The following is a 23086-nucleotide window of genomic DNA, read 5'->3' as shown; positions in this document are numbered from 1 at the left end:
AGCACTGTACTAAGCGCTTGGGAAGTCCAAGTCGGCAACATCTAGAGACGGTCCCTACCCAACGGCAGGCTCACAGTCTAGAAGGGGGAGACAGACAACAAAACAAAACATATTAACAAAATAAAATAAATAGAATAAATGTGTACAAGTAAAATAAATAGAGTAATAAATCTGTACAAACATATATACAGGTGCTGTGGGGAGGGAAAGGAGGTGGGGGAGAGGAAGGAGGGGGCTCAGTCTAAGTCAGCGCTTAGTATAGTGCCAGGCACATAGCGCTTATCCAATACCGTTATTATTACAATACAATAGAGTTGATAGACAGAATTCCTGTCCACAAGGAGCTTGTAGCTGACCGAAACGCAAGCTTTTTTATTTTCCAAAAGTACTAAAAATCCATCTCTTCCATGAAGTGTCCCCTCAAAGGAAGGGCCAGGGTCTGGCCGACTCCAACAGTCATCTGGTGTCTCTCCCTTCTGCGTTTTATATTAACTATTCTTCCGGTTTTAGGTTTAACGGTACCTTGGTTTCCATCCTCGATCAATCGGTCGTATTTATTTAGTGCTTACTGAGCCCAGTACCGAACACCTGGGAGAGTACGAGATAACAGACGTATTTCCTGCCAACAGTGAGCTTACAGTCTAGAGGGGGAGGCAGACATTAAGGTACGTAAGTAAATTAAAGATATAGGTGCGTAAGTGCTGTGGGGCCGGGGCGGGGTGTGAAATAAAGGGAGCAAATCAGGGTGAATCGGAAGGAAATGGGTGAACAAAATGAGGACTGAGTCAGGGAAGACCTCTTGGAGGAGGTGTGCCTTCATTTAGGCTTTGAAGGTGGGGAGAGTAGTAATTATCTGGCAGATATGAAGAGGGAGGGCATTCCAGGCCAGAGGCAGGAGGTGGGCGAGAGGTCAATCAATCAATCAATCAATCAATCGTATTTATTGAGCGCTTACTGTGTGCAGAGCACTGTACTAAGCGCTTAGGGAGTCCAAGTTGGCAACATATAGAGACAGTCCCTACCCAACAGTGGGCTCACAGTCTAAAAGGGGGAGATGGAGAACAAAACCAAACATACTAACAAAATAAAATGAATAGATATGTACAAGTAAAATAAATAAATAGAGTAATAAATACGTACAAACATATATACAGGTGCTGTGGGGAAGGGAAGGAGGTAAGATGAGGGGGATGGAGAGGGGGCGAGGGGGAGAGGAAGGAAGGGGCTCAGTCTGGGGGCTAGGTTGGCATTAGATGAGAGTTTTTTTGCCTCGAGGGTAAGAACCATGTCAAGCTCTCAGTTTTTATTCTGTGTTTGAATCCTGTATCTAATGGGAGCTTAGTAGACGCTGATCTGTAGTAATTGAGTGTCTAGTGTGTGCAGAACACAGTAGTAAGCGCTTGGGAAATGTGATTCTTCTCGACTGTGAGCCCACTGTTGGGTAGGGACCGTCTCTATGTGTTGCCAACTTGTACTTCCCAAGCGCGCTTAGTACAGTGCTCTGCACACAGTAAGCGCTCAATAAATATGATTAGAACAGTGCTCCAGGGCTTAGAACAGTGCTTTGCACATAGTATGCACTTAACAAATGCCATTATTATTATATGATTGAATGAATGAAGGAATGATTCCCTGCCCTCAAGGAGCTGGCAATCTAGCCAGGGAGACAGACACTTAAATGGAAAGGAGGAGAAAGCAGTAAGGAATAAAGATCTGTACTAGGGATTGTCTCTATGTGATGCCAACTTGTACTTCCCAAGCGCTTAGTACAGTGCTCTGCACACAGGAAGCGCTCAATAAATATGATTGAATGAATGAAGGAGTGATTCCCTGCCCTCAAGGAGCTGGCAATCTAGCCAGGGAGACAGACACTTAAATGGAAAGGAGGAGAAAGCAGTAAGGAATAAAGATATGTACTAGGGACCGTCTCTATGTAATGCCAACTTGCACTTCCCAAGCACTTAGTACAGTGCTCTGCACACAGGAAGCGCTCAATAAATACGATTGAATGAATGAAGGAATGATTCCCTGCCCTCAAGGAGCTGACAATCTAGCCAGGGAGACAGACACTTTAATGGAAAGGAGGAGAAAGCAGTAAGGAATAAAGATCTGTACTAGGGATTGTCTCTATGTGATGCCAACTTGTACTTCCCAAGCGTTTAGTACAGTGCTCTGCACACAGGAAGCGCTCAATAAATACGATTGAATGAATGAAGGAGTGATTCCCTGCCCTCAAGGAGCTGGCAATCTAGCCAGGGAGACAGACACTTAAATGGAAAGGAGGAGAAAGCAGTAAGGAATAAAGATATGTACTAGGGACCGTCTCTATGTAATGCCAACTTGCACTTCCCAAGCACTTAGTACAGTGCTCTGCACACAGGAAGCGCTCAATAAATACGATTGAATGAATGAAGGAATGATTCCCTGCCCTCAAGGAGCTGACAATCTAGCCAGGGAGACAGACACTTTAATGGAAAGGAGGAGAAAGCAGTAAGGAATAAAGATCTGTACTAGGGATTGTCTCTATGTGATGCCAACTTGTACTTCCCAAGCGTTTAGTACAGTGCTCTGCACACAGGAAGCGCTCAATAAATACGATTGAATGAATGAAGGAGTGATTCCCTGCCCTCAAGGAGCTGGCAATCTAGCCAGGGAGACAGACACTTAAATGGAAAGGAGGAGAAAGCAGTAAGGAATAAAGATATGTACTAGGGACCGTCTCTATGTGATGCCAACTTGGACTTCCCAAGCGCTTAGTACAGCGCTCTGCACACAGGAAGCGCTCAGTCAATACGATTGATTGATTGATTGATTGATTGATGTACTCCAGGGCTTAGTAAGCACTTAACAAATACCAGCATTATTATTGTTATTATTATTATTATAGGGAACTAGGTAGGGGATGTGAATAGTCAAGTGCCTGAGAGCTGAAGTGGGAATTGAGGAGGATGTAGGGAGGGAACATTAGAGTTTAATTAGAACAGGCCTCCTGATGGAGATGTGATTTCAGAAGGGCTTCGAAGATCATCATCATCATCAATCGTATTTATTGAGCGCTTACTATGTGCAGAGCACTGTACTAAGATCAGGGCGGGGGCCTGTTGGATGGGAAGAGCCAGAGAATTTCTGGCAGAAAGAAGGGTGTTTTAGCCCGAGTTTGACAGTGGGAGAGATGAGAAGGAGGCACAGTGAACAGGTTGGCCTGTGAGGAAAGAAGCGTGAAAAGTGAACTGCAGCGTAGATAGAGAAGGGGATGTTGCCAACTTGTACTTCCCAAGCGCTTAGTACAGTGCTCTGCACACAATAAGCGCTCAATAAATACGATTGATTGATTGATAGGATAAGTGGGAGGGAGGGAGTTGATGGACTGCTTTAAATCTTGCGGTCAGGAATTTCTTTTTGATAATAATAATAGTTACAGGAAGCAGCGTGGCTCAGTGGAAAGAGCCCGGGCTTTGGAGTCAGAGGTCAGGGGTTCAGATCCCGGCTCCGCCAGTTGTCAGCTGGGTGACTGTGGGCAAGTCAGTTCACTTCTCTGGGCCTCAGTTACTTCATCTGTAAAATGGGAATTAATAATAATGATGGTATTTGTTAAGCGCTTACGGTGTGCAAAGCACTGTTCTAAGCGCTGGGGGATACAAGGTGATCAGGTTGTCCCACGGGGGGGCTCACAGTCTTAATCCCCGTTTTACAGATGAGGGAACTGAGGCACAGAGAAGTGAAGTGACTTGCCCACAGTCACACAGCTGACAATTGGCGGAGCTGGGCTTTGAACCCGTGACCTCTGACTCCAAAGCCCGGGCTCTTTCCACTGAGCCACGCTGCTTCTCTAATTAATCCTCCTCTAATTAAGACTGTGAGCCCCCCATGGGACAACCTGATCACCTTGTAACCTCCCCAGCGCTGAGAACAGTGCTTTGCACATAGTAAGTGCTTAATAAATGCCATCATTATTATTATTATTATGTCAAATGGGGATTAAAACCGTGAGCCCCTGGTGGGACAACCTGATCACCTTGTAACCTCCCCAGCGCTTAGAACACTGCTTGGCACATAGTAAAAGTGCTTAATAAATGCCAGCATTATTATTGTTATTATCTGTCAAATGGGGATTAAAACTCTGAGCCCACCGTGGGACAACCTGATCACCTTGTAACCTCCCCAGCGCTTAGAACAGTGCTTTGCACATAGTAAAAGTGCTTAATAAATGCCATCATTATTATTATTATTACCTGTCAAATGGGGATTAAAACTGTGAGCCCAAGGTGGGACAACCTGATCACCTTGTAACCTCCCCAGCGCTTTGAACAGTGCTTGGCACATAGTAAGTGCTTAGTAAATGCCATCATTATTATTATTATTATCTGTCAAATGGGCATTAAAACTGTGAGCCCCCCGTGGGAAACCTGATCACCTTGGAACCTCCCCAGCGCTTAGAACAGTGCTTTGCACATGGTAACCGCTTAATAAATGCCATCATTATTATTATTATTATCTGTCAAACGGGGAGTAAAACTGTGAGCCCCCCGTGGGACAACCTGCTCACCTTGTAACCTCCCCAGCGCTTAGAACAGTGCTTTGCACATAGTAAGTGCATAATAAATGCTATTATTATTATTATTATTGGCATCTGTGTGACTTTGGGCAAGGCACTTCACTTCTCTGGGCCTCAGTTCCCTCATCTGTAAAATGGGGATTAAAAATAATAATAATGTTGGTGTTTGTTAAGCGCTTACTATGTGCCAAGCACTGTTCTAAGCGCTGGGAAGGTTACAAGGTGATCAGGTTGTCCCACGGGGGGCTCACACAATTTTAATCCCCATTTTACAGATGAGGTAACTGAGGCCCAGAGAAGTGAAGTGACTAGCCCAAAGTCACACAGCTGACAGTTGGCAGAGCAGGGATTTGAACCCATGACCTCTGACTCCAAAGCCTGGGCTCTTTCCACTGAGCCACACTGCTTCTCTTGATTAAGACTGCGAGCCCCCCGTGGGATAGCCTGATCACCTTGTATCTCCCCCAGCGCTTAGAACAGTGCTTTGCACATAATAAGCGCTTAATAAATGCCATTATTATTATTATTATTATTATTATTATTGCTATTCTATTTATTTTATTTTGTTAATATGTTTTGTTTTGTTCTCCGTCTCCCCCTTCTAGACTGTGAGCCCGCTGTTGGGTAGGGACCGGCTCTATATGTTGCCAACTTGGACTTCCCAAGCGCTTAGTACAGTGCTCCGCACACAGTAAGCGCTCAGTAAATACGATTGAATGAATGAATGAAAGTAACCCTGCAAATGGGGAGCTGGGAGGCCGGGGACGTCTCCTTGGTCTGCTCTTTAATTTCCATCTGACTCTATTTATTTATTACTCTATTTATTTATTACTCTATTTATTTATTTATTTATTTTACTTGTACATATCTATCCTATTTATTTTATTTTGTTAGTATGTTTGGTTTTGTTCTCTGTCTCCCCCTTTTAGACTGTGAGCCCACAGTTGGGTAGGGACTGTCTCTATGTGTTGCCAATTTGTACTTCCCAAGTGCTTAGTACAGTGCTCTGCACATAGTAAGCGCTCAATAAATATGATTGATGATGATGATGATGATGTGGGGTTTAATAATAACTCAGCCCCACCGATGAAGCTTTGGGAGTTTGGGCAAGCCACCCACTGGACCTCAAATAACCCTATTGGGTCTCGACTTTTTCTTTTAACGGCATCTTTTAATCAATCAATCAATCAATCGTATTTATTGAGCACTTCCTGTGTGCAGAGCACTGGACTAAGCGCTTGGGAAGTCCAAGTTGGCAACATCTAGAGACGGTCCCTACCCAACAGTGGGCTCACAAGCGCTTACTATGTGATAGACACTGTAGTAAACACTGGGGTAATAATAATAATGATGGCATTTGTTCATTCATTCATTCAATCCTTTATTGAGCACTTATTCATTTTATTTGTGCATTTTTTTGCATATTTATTCTATTTATTTTATTTTGTTAATATGCTTTGTTTGGTTGTCTGTCTCCCCCTTCTAGACTGTGAGCCTGTTGTTGGGTAGGGACCGTCTCTACGTGTTGCCGACTTGTACTTCCCAAGCGCTTACTACAGTGCTCTGCACACAGTAAGCGCTCAATAAGAAGCAGCATAGCTCAGTGGCAAGAACAGGGGCTTTGGAGTCAGAGGTCAGGGGTTCGAATCCCGACTCTGCCACCCGTCTGCTGTGCGGCCTTGGGGAAGTCACTTCACTTCTCAGAGCCTCAGTTCCCTCAGCTGTAAGATGGGGATGAAGACTGGGAGCCCCACGTGGGACAACTTGATCGTCTTGTCCGTCCCTCCCCCAGCGCTTAGAACTGTGCTTTGCACATAGTAAGCGCTTAACAAATACCATCATTATTATTATTATTAATAATAATAAGTACGATTGAATGTCCACTGAGCCACACTGCTTCTAGACTGTGAGCCCGCTGTTGGGTAGGGACCGTCTTTACATGTTGCCGACTTGGACTTCCCAAGCGCTTAGTCCAGAGCTCTGCACACAGTAAGCGCTCAATAAATACGAGTGAATGAATGAATGGTATTTATTTTACTTGTACATATTTACTATTCTATTTATTTTATTTTGTTAATATGTTTTGTTTTGTTGTCTGTCTCCCCTTTCTAGACTGTGAGCCCACTGTTGGGCAGGGACTGTCTCTATATGTTGCCAACTTGTCCTTCCCAAGCGCTTAGTACAGTGCTCTGCACACAGTAAGTGCTCAATAAATATGATTGAATGAATGAATGGTATTTATTTTACTTGTACATATTTACTATTCTATTTATTTTATTTTGTTAATATGTTTTGTTTCGTTGTCTGTCTCCCCCTTCTAGACTGTGAGCCCGCTGTTGGGTAGGGACCGTCTCTAGATGTTGCCGACTTGGACTTCCCAAGCGCTTAGTCCAGTGCTCTGCACACAGTAAGCGCTCAATAAATACGATTGAATGAATGAATGAATGAATGAGTAGGTGAGGAAGTGGAGAAGATGGGTGTGTACAACTCTTGTCGGGGGTTCAGGCAGGGACAGGAGGAGGGCGATGAGATATTAGGTGGGTGGCACAGTCAAGTCATCATCACCATCATCAATCGTATTTATTGAGCGCTTACTGTGTGCAGAGCACTGTACTAAGCGCTTGGGAATTACAAGTTGGCAACATATAGAGACAGTCCCTACCCCACAGTGGGCTCACAGTCTAAAAGGGGGAGACAGAACAAAACCAAACATACTAACAAAATAAAATAAATAGAATAGATATGTACAAGTAAAATAAATAAATAGAGTAATAAATATGTACAAACATATATACATATATACAGGTGCTGTGGGGAAGGAAGTGCTGGGGGGAAGTCGCAGGGTGTGGAGAAGTGAAGCCCCTCCAAGTTTGCTTTTAAAGGAAACCCCAAGCCGGTGACCGTTAGAACACGTCTCTGCACTGGAGAAGCAGTGTGGCCTAATGGATAGAGCCCGGGCCTGAGCGTCCCAAAAGACTACGGGATCAATCAATCAATCGTATTTATTGAGCGCTCACAGTCTAGAAGGGGGAGACAGACAATCAATCAATCCATCGTATTGATTGAGCGCTTACTGTGTGCAGAGCACTGGACTAAGTGCATGCGAAGTCCAAGTTGGCAACATCTAGAGACGGTCCCTACCCAACAGCGGGCTCACAGGCTAGAAGGGGGAGACAGACAACAAAACCAAACATATTAACAAAATAAAATAAATAGAATAAATAGCCAAAACAAAACATTTATTGTGTGCAGAGCACCGTACTAAGCGCTTGGGAAGTCCAAGTTGGCAACACGTAGAGACCGTCCCTACCCAACAGTGGGCTCACAGTCTAGAAGGGGGAGACAGAGAACGAAACAAAACATATTAACAAAATAAAATAAGTAGAATAAAAATGTACAAATAAAATAGAGTAATAAATACATACACACATCTATACATATATACAGATGCTGTGGGGAGGGGGAGGAGGTAAGGCAGGGGGATGGGGAGGGGGAGGAGGGGGAGAGGAAGGAGGAGGCTCAGTGTGGGAAGGCCTCCTGGAGGAGGTGAGCTCTCAGTAGGGCCTTGAAGGGAGGAAGAGAGCTAGCTTGGCGGAGGGGCAGAGGGAGCAGGGCATTCCAGGCCCGGGGGAGGACGGGGGCCGGGGGTCGATGGCGGGACGGGCGAGAACGAGTCACGGTGAGGAGATCAGCGGCGGAGGAGCGGAGGGTGCGGGCTGGGCTGGAGAAGGAGAGAAGGGAGGTGAGGGAGGAGGGGGCGAGGGGATGGACAGCCTTGAAGCCCAGGGTGAGGAGTTTCTGCCTGATTATTTATTATTATTATTGCCTGTATATATGTATATATGTTTGTATGCATTTATTACTCCATTTATTCATTTTACTTGTACATATTTATTCTATTTATCTTATTTTGTTAATATGTTTTGTTTTGTTGTCTGTCTCCCCCTTCTAGACTGTGAGCCCGCTGTTGGGTAGGGGCCGTCTCTAGATGTTGCCGACTTGGACTTCCCAAGTGCTTAGTACAGTGCTCTGCACACAGGAAGCGCTCAATAAATACTATTGAATAAATGGATGAATGAATGAATGAATGCGTGAATGAACGAGTGAATGAATGAATAAGTGCTCAATAAATACGATTGAATGAATGAATAAGTGAATCCTCACCGTACCTCGCTCTCGCCTGTCCCGCCATCGACCCCCGGCCCACGTCATCCCCCGGGCCCGGAATGCCCTCCCTCTGCCCATCCGCCAAGCTAGCTCTCCTCCTCCCTTCAAGGCCCTGCTGAGAGCTCACCTCCTCCAGGAGGCCTTCCCAGACTGAGCCCCTTCCTTCCTCTCCGCTTCCTCCCCTCTCCACCCCCCTCGTCTTACCTCCTTCCCCTCCCCACAGCACCTGTATATATGTATAGATGTTTGTACAGATTTATTACTCTATTTATTTATTTATTTATTTTACTTGTACATATCTATTCTATTTATTTTATTTTGGTAGGATGTTTGGTTTTGTTCTCTGTCTCCCCCTTTTAGACTGCGAGCCCACTGTTGGGTAGGGACTGTCTCTATATGTTGCCAATTTGTACTTCCCAAGCGCTTAGTACAGTGCTCTGCACACAGTAAGCGCTCAATAAATACGATTGATGATGATGATGATAGAGTGAATGAATGAATGACTAAGGGCTCAATAAATGCGATTGAATGAATGAGTGAATAAATGAGTGAATGAATGACAGCACTCAAAAATATGATTGAATGAATGAATGAGTGAATGAATGAATAAATGAGTGAATGAATAAATGAGTGAATGAATGACAGCACTCAATAAATATGATTGAATGAATGAATGAGTGAATGAATGAATAAATGAGTGAATGAATGAATGACTAAGCACTCAAGAAATACGACTGAATGAATGAGTGAATGAATGAATGAGTGAATGACTAAGTCCTCAATAAATACGATCGAATGAATGAGTGAATGAGTGAGTGAATGAATGAATGAGTGAATGACTAAGTGCTCAATAAATACGATTGAATGAATAAGTGAATGAGAGAATGAATGAATGAGTGAACGAATGACTAAGTGCTCAATAAATACGATTGAATGAATGGGTGAATGAATGAATAAGAGAATGAATGAATGAATGGCTTAGCGCTCAATAAACACGATTGAATGAATGAGTGAATGTATGAATGAGAGAATGAATGACTTAGCGCTTAATAAATACGATTGAATGAATGAGTGAGTGAATGAATGAATAAGTGGGTGAATGAAGGAATGAATGAATGAGTGAGTGAATGAATGAATAAGTGGGTAAATGAAGGAATGAATGAATGAATGAGGGAGGGAATGAGTGAGTGAGTGAGTGAATGAAGGAATGCCTCTCCCAGCCCCTTTCTGAGTGGGTCCACGGGGCAGCCGGCGGCAGCCGTCCCGCGCAGGCGCAGAGCGGGCCTCCTCCTCCCCCGCCCACCCCCCCCCCCACCGGCCCCGAGCAGCCGCCGATCCGCGCAGGCGCCCCGGGCAGCCCCGGCCCTCGGCGGCGGCGGCGGGCTCCCCAGCGGAGCAGGCGAGGGGCCGGCTAGAGCGTCGCTTCAACCGGCGCGGCTGACGTCACTTCCGGCCCTGCGGGGTGGGAGGGAGGGAGGGGGGAGGAGGCCGGTAGGAGGAGGCGGAGGAGGAGGGAAGATGGCGGCCAGCGGCGGCGGCGGTGAGGAGGAGGCGGCGGCGGCCGTGGCCGTCGTGTCCCCGTCCCCGTCCCCCCCGTCGGTGAGCGGCGTCCCGGGCTGGGAGGTGTCGGTGCGTCCGCTGCTGTCCGCCTCCTACTCCGCCTTCGAGATGAAGGAGCTGCCGCAGCTCGTGGCCTCGGTCATCGACAGGTACCCGCCCGGGGACCCTCAGGGTGGGAACCGCCATTCCTCCTCGTTCCCCTCAGCCTCCTCCTCCTCCTAGTGATGGCATCCGCTCAGCGCTTACTGTGTGCCAAGCGCTGTTCTAAGCGCCGGGGGAGGGATACAAGGCGATCAGGCGGTCCCCCGGGGGGCCCACAGTCTTCATCCCCATTTTACAGATGAGGTCACTGAGGCCCACAGAATAATAATAATAATAACAATGGCATTTATTAAGCGCTTACTATGTGCCACGCACTGTTCTAAGAGCTGGAGGGGGATACAGGGTGATCAGGTGGTCCCACGTGGGGTTTACAGCCTTAATCCCCATTTTACAGATGAGAGAATTGAGGCCCGGAGAATAATAATCATAATGATGGCATTTATTAAGCGCCTACTATGTGCCAAGCACTGTTCTAAGCGCTGGACGGGGATACAAGGTGATCAGGTGGTCCCCCGTGGGGCTCACAGTCTTCATCCCCATTGTACAGATGAGGGAACTGAGGCCCGGAGAATAATAATAATAGTAATAATAATGGAGTTTATTATGCACTTGCTGTGTGCCAAGCACTGCTCTAAGCGCTGGAGGGGGATACAAGGTGATCAGGTGGTCCCCCGTGGGGCTCACAGTCTTTATCCCCGTTTTACAGATGAGGTCACTGAGGCACAGAGAATAATAATAATAATGATAATGGCATCTATTAAGCGCTTACTGTGTGCCAAGCACTGTTCCAAGCGCTGGAGGGGGATACAAGGTGATCAGGTTGTCCCACATGGGGCTCACAATCTTCATCCCCATTTTACGGATGAGGTCACTGAGGCCCGGAGAATAATAATCATAATGGCATTTATTAAGCGTTTACTATGTGCCAAGCACTGTTCTAAGCGCAGGAGGGGCATACAAGGTGATCAGGTGGTCCCCCGTGGGGCTCACAGTCTTCATCCCCATTGTACAGATGAGGTCACTGAGGCACAGAGACTAATAATAATAATGATAATGGCATTTATTAAGCGCTTATTGTGTGCCAAGCACTGTTCCAAGCGCTGGAGGGGGATACAGGGTGATCAGGTGGTCCCACGTGGGGTTCACAGTCTTCATCCCCATTTTACGGATGAGGTCACTGAGACCCACAGAATAATAATCATAACGGCATTTATTATGCGCTTGCTATGTGCCAAGCACTGTTCTAAGCCCTGGAGGTCCCCCGTGGGGCTCACAGTCTTTATCCCCATTTTACAGATGAGGTCACTGAGGCCCAGAGAATAATAATCATAATGATGGCATTTATTAAGCGCTTACTATGTGCCAAGCACTGTTCTAAGAGCTGGAGGGGGATACAAGGTGATCAGGTTGTCCCATGTGGGGCTCACAGTCTTCATCCCCATTTTACAGATGAGAGAATTGAGGCCCGGAGAATAATAATAATAATAATGGCATTTATTAAGCGCTTCCTATGTGCCAAGCACTGTTCCAAGTGCTGGAGGGGGATACAAGGTGATCAGGTGGTCCCACTGGGGCTTACAGTCTTAATCCCCATTTTACAGATGAGAGAAGTGAGGCCCGGAGAATAATAATCATAATGATGGCATTTATTAAGCGCTTACTATGTGCCAAGCACTGCTCTAAGCGCTGGAGGGGGATACAAGGTGATCAGCTTGTCCCACGTGGGGCTTACAGTCTTCATCCCCATTTTACAGATAAGAGAATTGAGGCCCGGAGAATAATAATCATAATGATGGCATTTTTTAAACGCTTACTATGTGCCAAGCACTGTTCTAAGCGCTGGAGGGGGATACAAGGTGATCAGGTTTTTCCCCGTGGAGCGCACAGTCTTTATCCCCATTTTACAGATGAGGTCCCTGAGGCACAGAGAATAATAATAATAATGATAATGGCATTTATTAAGCGCTTACTGTGTGCCAAGCACTGTTCTAAGCACTGGAGGGGGATACAAGGTGATCAGGTTGTCCCCCGTGGGGTTCACAGTCTTCATCCCCATTTTACGGATGAGGTCACTGAGGCCCACAGAATAATAATCATAATGGCATTTATTAAGCGCTTACTATGTGCCAAGCACTGTTCTAAGCGCTGGAGGGAAATACAAGATGATCAGGTTGTCCCACGTGGGGCCCACAGTCTTAATCCCCATTTTACTGATGAGAGAAGTGAGGCCCGGAGAATAATAGTAATAACAATGGCATTTATTAAGCGCTTACTATGTGCCAAGCACTGTTCTAAGAGCTGGAGGGGGATACAAGGTGATCAGGTTGTCCCACGTGGGGCTCACAGTCTTAATCCCCATTTTACAGATGAGGGAACTGAGGCCCGGAGAATAATAATAATAATAATAATGATGGTATTTATTATGCGCTTACTATGTGCCAAGCACTGTCCTAAGCGCTGGAGGGGGATACAAGGTGATCAGGTGGTCCCCCGTGGGGCTCATGGTTTTTATCCCCATTTTACAGATGAGGTCACTGAGGCACAGAGAATAATAATAATGATAACAATAATAATAGTAATAATAATGGCATTTATTAAGCGCTTACTGTGTGCCAAGCACTGTCCCAAGCCCTGGAGAGAGATACAAGGTGATCAGGTTGTCCCACGTGGGGCTCACAATCTTAGTCCCCATTTTACAGACGAGAGAATTGAGGCCCAGAGAATAATAATAATAATGGCATTTATTAAGCGCTTACTATGTGCCAAGCGCTGTTCTAAGCACTGGGGGAGGGATACAAGGTGATCAGGTGGTCCCCCGTGGGGCTCACAGCCTTCATCCCCATTGTACAGATGAGGTCACTGAGGCCCAGAGAATAATAATAATAATGGTATTTATTATGCGCTTGCTATGTGCCAAGCACCGTTCTAAGCGCTGGAGGGGGATACAAAGTGATCAGATTGTCCCCCGTGGGGCTCACAGTCTTTATCCCCATTTTACAGATGAGGTCACTGAGGCCCAGAGAATAGTAATAATAATGGTATTTATTATGCGCTTGCTATGTGCCAAGCACTGTTCTAAGCGCTGGAGGGGGATACAAAGTGATCAGATTGTCCCCTGTGGGGCTCACAGTCTTTATCCCCATTTTACAGATGAGGTCACTGAGGCCCAGAGAATAGTAATAATAATGGTATTTATTATGCGCTTGCTATGTGCCAAGCACTGTTCTAAGCGCTGGAGGGGGATACAAAGTGATCAGATTGTCCCCCGTGGGGCTCACAGTCTTTATCCCCATTTTACAGATGAGGTCACTGAGGGCCAGAGAATAATAGTAATAATAATGGCATTTATTAAGCACTGACTGTGTGTCAAGCACTGTTCCAAGCGCTGGAGGGGGATACAAGGTGATCAGGTTGTTCCATGTGGGGCTCACAATCTTCATCCCCATTTTACAGATGAGGTCACTGAGGCCCAGAGAATAATAATAATAATAGTAAGCTCTCAATAAATATGATTGATTGATTATTAAGCACTTACTATGTGCCAAGCACTGTTCTAAGCGCTGGGGGGGATACGAAGTGATCAGGTTGTCCCCCGTGGGGCTCACAATCTTTATCCCCATTTTACAGATGAGGTCACTGAGGCCCAGAGAATAATAATCATAATGATGGCATTTATTAAGCGCTTACTATGTGCCGATCACTGTTCTAAGCACTGAACGGGTATACAAGGTGATCAGATTGTCCCACATGGGGCTCACAATCTTAATCCCCATTTTACAGATGAGGTCACTGAGGCACAGAGAATAATAATAATAATGATGGTATTTATGAAGCACATACTATGTGCCAAGCACTGTTCTAAGCAACAAGGTGATCAGATTGTCCCACGTGGGGCTCACAATCTTAATCCCCATTGTACAGATGAGGTCACTGAGGCCCAGAGAATAATAATGATAGTAATGATGGCATTTATTAAGCGCTTACTATGTGCAAAGCACTGTTCTAAGCACTGGAGGGGGGGGAATACAAGGTCATCAGGTTGTCCCACTCTATCGTAGTTATTAATAAGAATAATGATGGCGTTTGTTAAGTGCTTACTATGAGCAAAGCGCTGTTCTAAGCACTGGGGGGGATACAGAGTCATCAGGTTGTCCCACTCCATCGTATTTTTTAATATAATAATGATGGCATTTGTTAAGCGCTTACTATGTGCGATGCGCTGTGCTAAGCATTGGGGGGATACAAGGTCATCAGGTTGTCCTAGTCCATCGTATTTATTAATGTAATAATGATGGCGTCTGTTAAGTGCTTACTATGTGCGAAGCGCTGTTCTAAGCGCTGGGGGAATACATCGTATTTATTAATATAATGATGGCATTTGTTAAGCGCTTACTATGTGCGAAGCACTGTTCTAAGCGCTGGGGGAATATATTGTATTTATTAATATAATGATGGCATTTGTTAAGCGCTTACTATGTGTGAAGCACTGTTCTAAGCACTGGGGAATACATTGTATTTATTAATATAATGATGGCATTTGTTAAGCGCTTACTATGTGCGGAGCACTGCTCTAAGCACTGGGGGAATACATCGTATTTATTAATATAATGATGGCATTTGTTAAGCGCTTACTGTGTGCGAAGCACTGTTCTAAGCGCTGGGGGGAATACGAGGTGATCAGGTTGTCCCACTCCATTGTATTTATTAATACAATAATGATGGTATTAAGTGCTTACTATGTGCAAAGCACTGTTCTAAGCACTGGGGGGGATACGAGGTGATTACGTTGTCCAGCTCCATCGTATTTATTATAATAATGATGATGACGGTATTTGTTAAGCGCTTACTATGTGCCAACCAGTGTTCTAAGCGCCGGGGGAGATACAAGGTCATCAGGTTGTCCCACGCGGGGCTCACAGTCTTCATCCCCATTTTACAGATGAGGGAGCTGAGGCACAGGGAAGTTAAGTGACTTGCCCAAGGTCACACAGCAGGCAAGTGGCGGAGCCAGGATTAGAACCCGGGTCCTCTGACTCCCAAGCCCGGGCTCTTCCCACTAAGCCACGTTGCTATTAAAATGAAGTTAATCGCATTTTCTCCTGTTACATAAACTATGGTCTTTTTGATTAAATTGTTTTCGGTCAGACCCCCCCCCAACCCGAAAACTGGTAGGAAAAGCCTCAGCGGGTCGTTTAGCGTGAACAGTCGCTGCCATTTCACGATGGAAAAGATTCCCCCCCTTCCATAATGGGACTTTACGGGCAACATTGTTGCAACATTTTTCCAAAGCTTTATTTACGGAACGCCCCGCAATTACTCAGGAAGTTGTTGTTGTTGTTTAGTAACGGTCGGGAAAAAGCTGAACGCTCTCCGAAAAGGACTGAATAGCTATTGCTTGAGCGAAACCTCTACGGCCTGGTGAACTGGCAGCGGGCTTAGTTGGGAACCCCACTGTTGGGTAGGGACCGTCTCTATATGTTGCCAACGTGTACTTTCCAAGCGCTTAGTACAGTGCTCTGCACACAGTAAGCGCTCAGGAAATACGATTGAATGAATCAATCCTTCCCCCTTCCTTCCTCTCCCCCTCGTCCCCCTCTCCACCCCCCCCTTCTTACCTCCTTCCCTTCCCCACAGCACCTGTATATATGGATATATGTTTGTACAGATTTATTACTCTATTTATTTATTTTATTTGTACATATCTATTCTATTTATTTTATTTTGTTAGTATGTTTGGTTTTGTTCTCTGTCTCCCCCTTTTAGACTGTGAGCCCACTGTTGGGTAGGGACTGTCTCTATATGTTGCCAATTTGTGCTTCCCAAGTGGTTAGTACAGTGCTCTGCACATAGTAAGCGCTCAATAAATACGATTGATTGATTGATTGAATGAATGAATGAACTGAGGCACAGCAGATTTGGAGTTTTTCGTCCTAATAATCTGCCGCTTTGGTTTGGCGGTCGCGGTAACCGGGGCAGATCCTTGGTTTTATGATTATGTTGAAAATAGAGTGGTCTGAAGTAAATCCCTCCCATGCCCTAGGCCTTCCCATTTTGCTTTTCAGACTTTTGTGTTGTTTTTGCGCGGGGCCCTTTTACGGCCCAAAGGACCACCACGTTGGGCTGCTAATGTGCTCCACCGATGTGACCCGGCAGTTCACTGAGGTCCATTCTCCCTGTCATGTTAAACCAACTTTTCTTCCCCCCACGTGTTAGAACAACTTTTCTTCAGCTTCCTTGCAGAATGCTCTGGGTAGTTCTCAGGTCATCATCATCATCAATCGTATTTATTGAGCGCTTCCTATGTGCAGAGCACCGTACTAAGCGCTTGGGAAGTACAAAATTGGCAGCATATAGAGACAGTCCCTACCCAGCAGTGGGCTCACAGTCTAAAAGGTGGGAGACAGAGAACAAAACCAAACATACTAACAAAATAAAATAAATAGAATAGCTATGTACAAGTAAAATAAATAAATAAATAGAGTAATAAATATGTACAAACATATATACATATATACAGACACCTCCGTCGCCTCAGCCGACAGACCCTAGCATTGAACCCAATCCTCTTTGTACAGACCAATTGCAAGGTTGTGAGGTACAGACAGCCCCTTCTGCCTAGTTGCTCTCAGGAGCGTGTTGGAGAGAAGTCTCATTTTAACAGGAGAGCGTTCACTCTCTCCTCACCGACTGGTAGGGTGTGGATTATTACTCTATTTTATGTATTTTATTTTATTTTATTTTATTTTATTTTATTTTATTTTATTTTATTATTTTATTTTATTTTATATTTTATTTTATTTATTTTATTTTATTTTATTTTATTTATTTTATTTGTACATATTCTATTTATTTTACTTTGTACATTTGTACTTATTTGTTCTATTTATTTTACTTTGTTAATATGTTTAGTTTTGTTCTCTGCCTCCCCCTTCCAGACTGCAAGCCCGCTGCTGGGTAGGGACCGTCCCTATATGTTGCCAACTTGGACTTCCCAAGCGCTTAGTACAGTGCTGTGCACGCAGTAAGCGCTCAATAAGTACGATTGAATGAATGAATGAATGAGAGCCGACCTAAACTCAGGGAGTAGTAGTAGTAGTAGTAGTAGTAGTAGTAGTTGTATTTATTCAGTGCTACTATGTGCCGAGCTCCGTGCCAAGAGCTGAGAAAAAAATACACGGGGGAGAATTACACTGTCCCTGGCCCTCAAGGGGCTCGGGGTCTTAGTGTAAAACTGGGGAGAGGGAACTGGTGACCGCCACGAAACAGTAAAGATAATAAAACAAGGGCTGCACGCAAAGTAGACTGTGAGCCCACTGTTGGGTAGGGACTGTCTCTATATGTTGCCAACTTGTACTTCCCAAGCGCTTAGTACAGTGCTCTGCACACAGTAAGCGCTCAATAAATACGATTGATGATGAAAGTCGAAACAAACAGAAGGGGCCTGTAATGATTAACAGGCTTCTGAATTTCGAAGGACTGAGACTTGAGTGGCTGTCTGTACATTTTCCTCAGAGCTTGCATCAGGCCCGCCAGAGATGTCGAAGTGAGAACTGGTGACCACCGCGAAACAGTAAAGATACTAAAACAAGGGCTGCACCCAAAGTCAAAACAAACAGAAGGGGCCTGTAATAATAATAATAATAATAATGATGGCATTTGTTAAGCGCTTACTACGTGCAGAGCACTGTTCTAAGCGCTGGGGAGGTGACAAGGTGATCAGGTTGTCCCACGCGGGGTTCACAGTCTTCATCCCCATTTTACAGATGAGGGAACTGAGGCTCAGAGAAGTGAAGTGACTTACCCAAGGTCACACAGCAGACAAGTGGCGGAGCCGGGATTCGAACCCATGACCTCTGACTCCAAAGCCCGGGCTCTTTCCACTGAGCCACGCTGCTGTAATGATTAACAGCCTTCTGAATTTCGAAGGACTGAGACTTGAGTGTCTGTCTGTCTATACATTTCCCTGAGAGCTTGTTGCATCAGGCCCGCCAGAGATGTCGAAGTGAGAGATTGCTCCCTTTCCTGCAAAGGTGGCGGTAAAGAAGGTGGACTTGGACTCCCAAGAGTGGTTTAAGGGTCACTCCCTTCTTCTGCGTCTTTGTAGTTCCTGCTCTTGTTCCTGAGTGTCTGTCTATACATTTTCCTCAGAGCTGGCATCAGGTCCTCCAGAGTTGTCGAAGTGAGAGATTGCTCCCTTTCTTGCAAAGGTGGCGGTAAAGAAGGTGGACTTGGGCTCCCAAGAGTGGTTTAAGGGTCACTCCCTTCTTCTGCGTCTTTGTAGTTCCTGCTCTTGTTCCTGTCTATGCATTTTCCTCAGAGCTTGCATCAGGCCCTCCAGAGATGTCAAAGTGAGAGATTGCTCCCTTTCTTGCAAAGGTGGCGGTAAAGAAGGTGGACTTGGACTCCCAAGAGTGGTTTAAGGGTCACTCCCTTCTTCTGCGTCTTTGTAATTCCTGCTCTTATTCCTGTCTGTCTATACATTTTCCTGAGAGCTTGTTGCATCAGGCCCGCCAGAGATGTCAAAGTGAGAGATTGCTCCCTTTCCTGCAAAGGTGGCGGTAAAGAAGGTGGACTTGGACTCCCAAGAGTGGTTTAAGGGTCACTCCCTTCTTCTGCGTCTTTGTAGTTCCCGCTCTTGTTCCTGAGTGTCTGTCTATACATTTTCCTCAGAGCTGGCATCAGGCCCTTCAGAGATGTCAAAGTGAGAGATTGCTCCCTTTCCTGCAAAGGTGGCGGTAAAGAAGGTGGACTTGGACTCCCAAGAGTAGTTTAAGGGTCACTCCCTTCTTCTGCGTCTTTGTAGTTCCTGCTCTTGTTCCTGTGTCCCGATGCCCTTCTGCTGGCTGACTTTTCTCTGCCTCCCTTCCCGGGGCGGGGGGTGCCAGCTGCGCCCTCCCAAACAGCTTCCATCTCCCACACCGCCTGCCCTCCTCCCAGTCCCCGCTTCCCGCCCCCCAAGACTTAGTCTCTTAGGAATGAAGACACATTCATTCATTCAATCGTATTTATTGAGCGCTTCCTGTGTGCAGAGCACCGTACTGAGCACTTGGGAAGTCCAAGTTGGCAACGTATCGAGACGGTCCCTACCCAACAGCGGGCTCACAGTCGAGAAGGGGGAGACAGGCAACAAAATAAAATAAATAGAATAAATATGTACAGGTAAAATAAATAGAGTAATAAATATGTAAAAACATATATACATAGTGACTTGAATATAAATAGCACACCCCTCTAAATGTTTATCACAACCAAAAATTTGGTAACCCAGTTTTCTGGATATGCATAATGATATTAATAATGATGGCATTTATTACGCGCTTCCTATGTGCAAAGCACTGGTCAAAGCTCTGGGGAGGTTACAAGGTGATCAGGTTGTCCCACGGGGGGCTCACGGTCTTCATCCCCATTTTACAGATGGGGTAACTGAGGCACAGAGAAGGGAAGTGACTTGCCCGAAGTCACACAGCTGACAATTGGCAGCGCCGGGCTTTGAACCCATGACCTCTGACTCCAAAGCCCGGGCTCTTGCCACTGAGCCACGCTGCTTCTCATGCATATGCTAGGTATCTAAGCATGGGGACTTTCCTTTTTTCAGAGCAGTAGTTGCCCCAAATCAATCAATTAATCAATGATATTTATAATAATAAGAATAAGAGTGGCATGTATTAAGCGGTTACTATGTGCCCAGCACTGTTATAAGCGCTTAGGAGGTTACAAGGTGATCAGGTTGTCCCACGGGGGGCTCATAGTCTTAATATCCACTCCACAGATGAGGTAACTGAGGCACAGAGAAGCCAAGTGACTTGTCCAAAGTCATCATCATCATCATCAATCGTATTTACTGAGCGCTTACTATGTGCAGAGCACTGTACTAAGCGCTTGGGAAGTACAAATTGGCAACATATAGAGACAGTCCCTACCCAACAGTGGGCTCACAGTCTAAAAGGGGGAGACAGAGAACAAAACCAAACATACTAACAAAATAAAATAAATAGAATAGATATGTGCTAGTAAAATAGAGTAATAAATATGTACAAACATATATACATATATACAGGTGCCGTGGGGAAGGGAAGGAGGTAAAATGGGGGGGATGGAGAGGGGGACGAGGGGGAGAGGAAGGAAGGGGAAGGAAGTCACACATGCAGTGGGAGCTTTCCTAGAATTGTCATCGTAGTGCCCTTTTATTTTTTATTTCTTGGCCTGGCTGTTCGCAACCAGGTGGCTCTGACTTTTCTGATTTCCCCAGAGAGGTTAGGTGAACGATCACTAGGTTCAGTCACAGTTGATCGAGGACTCTGTCCAGTCTCACTTTGTACCTAGATCCCTGCTGAAGGGAAGGGAATGTAAATAGGGACCCGTCACCCCCAAAATACCGTTAAAGCCCAAAGGCCGGTTAGATGGTGCCAGCTAATCCGCGCGGGTTAGCTAAGCCAGGAAAGGAACACACGGCAATCTGACCTAGCATGTGCCTTGGGTGACATTCATTTCCGTAATTGCGGCGGAGAGGGGAGAGATCTTTTATTTTTAGGTAACATCAAAAGGAGAATTCCTTTCTTTCCTCTGTTGGGAGAAACCCCCTTGCGTGTAATCGTTATTAATAGAAGTAATCAATTAGCTTTTAATGTGCGCACTTCAAATTTGCCAACTTTCCCTTGAGCCATTCATTCATTCAATCATATTTATTGAGCGCTTACTTTGTGCAGAGCACTGAACTAAGCGCTTGGGAAGTACAAGTTGGCAACATTTAGGGACGGTCCCTACCCAACAGCGGGCTCACAGTCTAGAAGGGGGGGGACAGACAACAAAACAAAACATGTGGACAGGTGTCAAGTCATCAGAATAAAGAGAAATAAAGCTAGAGGCACATCATTAACAAAATAAATAGAATAGTAAATAGAATATTCCCCCCCCCCCCCGTGCACATAGTAAGAACTTCACAAATACCATAATTATTAATGATTACCATTATTTTGGATGCCCGCCCAAGTCAGGTCAACGCAGCCTTCCTGTATTTCTTCCGGGCCCTTTCCGCCCTTCTGGTGCTCTCCCGACCCCTCTGGAGAAGTCTTTTCTCATCCGGAGAAAGAAAAAAAGATGATGGCATTTATTAAGCGCTTACTATGTGCAAAGCACTGTTCTAAGCGCTGGGAAGCAGTGTGGCCTAGTGGCTAGAGTACAGGCCTGGAAATCAGACAGACCTGGGTTCTAATCCTGACTCCACCGTGTGTCTGCTGTGTGACCTTGGGCAAGACTCTTCTGTGCCTCGGTTACCTCTTCTGTAAAATGAGGATTAAGACTGTGAGCCCTATGTGGGACAGAGCCCAAATATCTTGTATCTGTCCCAGCTCTTAGTGCAGCTCCTGGCACATAGTAAGTGCTTAACAGGTACCGCACTTAGAGTTGTTGTTGTTAATGTCATTGCCAATGTTATAATAATAATAGTAATTATGGTATTTAAGCGCTTACTGTGTGCTGGGCACTGTACTAAACACTGGGGTGGATCCAAGCCACTTGGATTGGAACAGTCCCTGTCCCACGTGGGGTTCCCAGGCTCATTCACCATTTTACAGATCCTAAAGCCAAGAGGACCTGCAAGGCTTAGGAGGGGACCCAGCAATTCCGTCTCAGTTCTTGCAAATTCGTCTCCTAAAATAGAGAGGCAGCACCGTGGACCCCACAAGGTACAGGGGACACAGGGTCAGGAAATCAGACAGACCCGGGTTCTAATCCTGACTCCACCGTGTGTCTGCTGTGTGACCTTGGGCAAGACTCTTCTGTGCCTCAGTTACCTCTTCTGTAAAATGAGGATTAGGTTCTGGCCCAGCTCTGTCACTGGACTGGAGGGTGACCTGGGCAAGTCACTGCTCCTCTCCGACCCTGTTTTCTCATGGGTAGAATGGGGATGAGATCCCTGCTCTCCCAAACCTTAGTGAGGCCTTTCGGGGGGCGGCGAAGGTGCCCCATCAGATTATTTTGTACAGCGACGGTATCTGTTCAGTGCCTGTTCCCTTGGGTAGATAAGGCCAAACAGGGAGGGTCTGTCCAGTGAGCAGAGCCATAGCAGAACCAAAGGGGAGTATTGGAGAGGAAATAATTATTTTGAGATCGGGACCCTTGGAGATTATTCGCTGGGGGTCCTGAGGCATTTAACGGTCAGAGAACTCGATTTATCCACCGTTTAGAGCCCCGCCCAAGTCAGATTCGGCCTGTCCTAGGAACGCGGACACATGTGCATGACCCCCCCCCCCCCCATCCTGGCCAGAAGTCACGTCAGGCCTGGCCAAAAGAGAAACCGTGTCGGGCCGGTTTTGGACCCCGGAATTTTGCCCTGTTGGGAGGAGATGTGATCTATTAGAATTGGAGATCTGAGCGTGACCTTGGGCAAGTCATTTAACTTGTGTGCTGCATTTCTTCATCATTTATGTAATAGAATTGAAATCCCTCATCCCATGTCACAAGACTGTAGGGAGTAAGATGATGTGGATAGGTGCTATTCAGAAACAAGGGCTGATGTTTTTAAAAAACAGATTGAATTCCTTGAACATTGAGTACTCTTCCCTACCCATTGCTAACAAAGCTCTTTTCAGGGGGAACATCTTTAATGCTGCTGATTGGATGTCAAGATAACAATTTTTGTTTTTGACTTTGCTTGCTCAGTGGCACTTCCCAAACGGTCAGCTGGCTTCTTTGGCAAAAATG

General features: G+C 45.7%; 1 protein-coding gene across 3 annotated transcripts in view; it reads left to right on the top strand.

Annotated features, from left to right (window-relative positions):
• The first annotated feature begins 10240 nt into the window (after window positions 1-10240).
• Window positions 10241-23086, top strand: part of UBR4 (ubiquitin protein ligase E3 component n-recognin 4) — a 211275-nt gene continuing 198429 nt past the window's right edge. For all 3 annotated transcript variants that reach the window (XM_038746469.1, XM_038746470.1, XM_038746468.1), the window contains exon 1: window positions 10241-10431. In XM_038746469.1, coding sequence (XP_038602397.1) covers window positions 10241-10431 — 191 coding nt within the window. The remainder of the gene's footprint in view (window positions 10432-23086) is intronic.

Source organism: Tachyglossus aculeatus, chromosome 5 (genome assembly GCF_015852505.1).
Source record: "Tachyglossus aculeatus isolate mTacAcu1 chromosome 5, mTacAcu1.pri, whole genome shotgun sequence".
NCBI classification, from domain to species: domain Eukaryota; kingdom Metazoa; phylum Chordata; class Mammalia; order Monotremata; family Tachyglossidae; genus Tachyglossus; species Tachyglossus aculeatus.
Note: the sequence above shows the minus strand (reverse complement) of the source record. Positions and strands in the feature narration are given on the sequence as shown.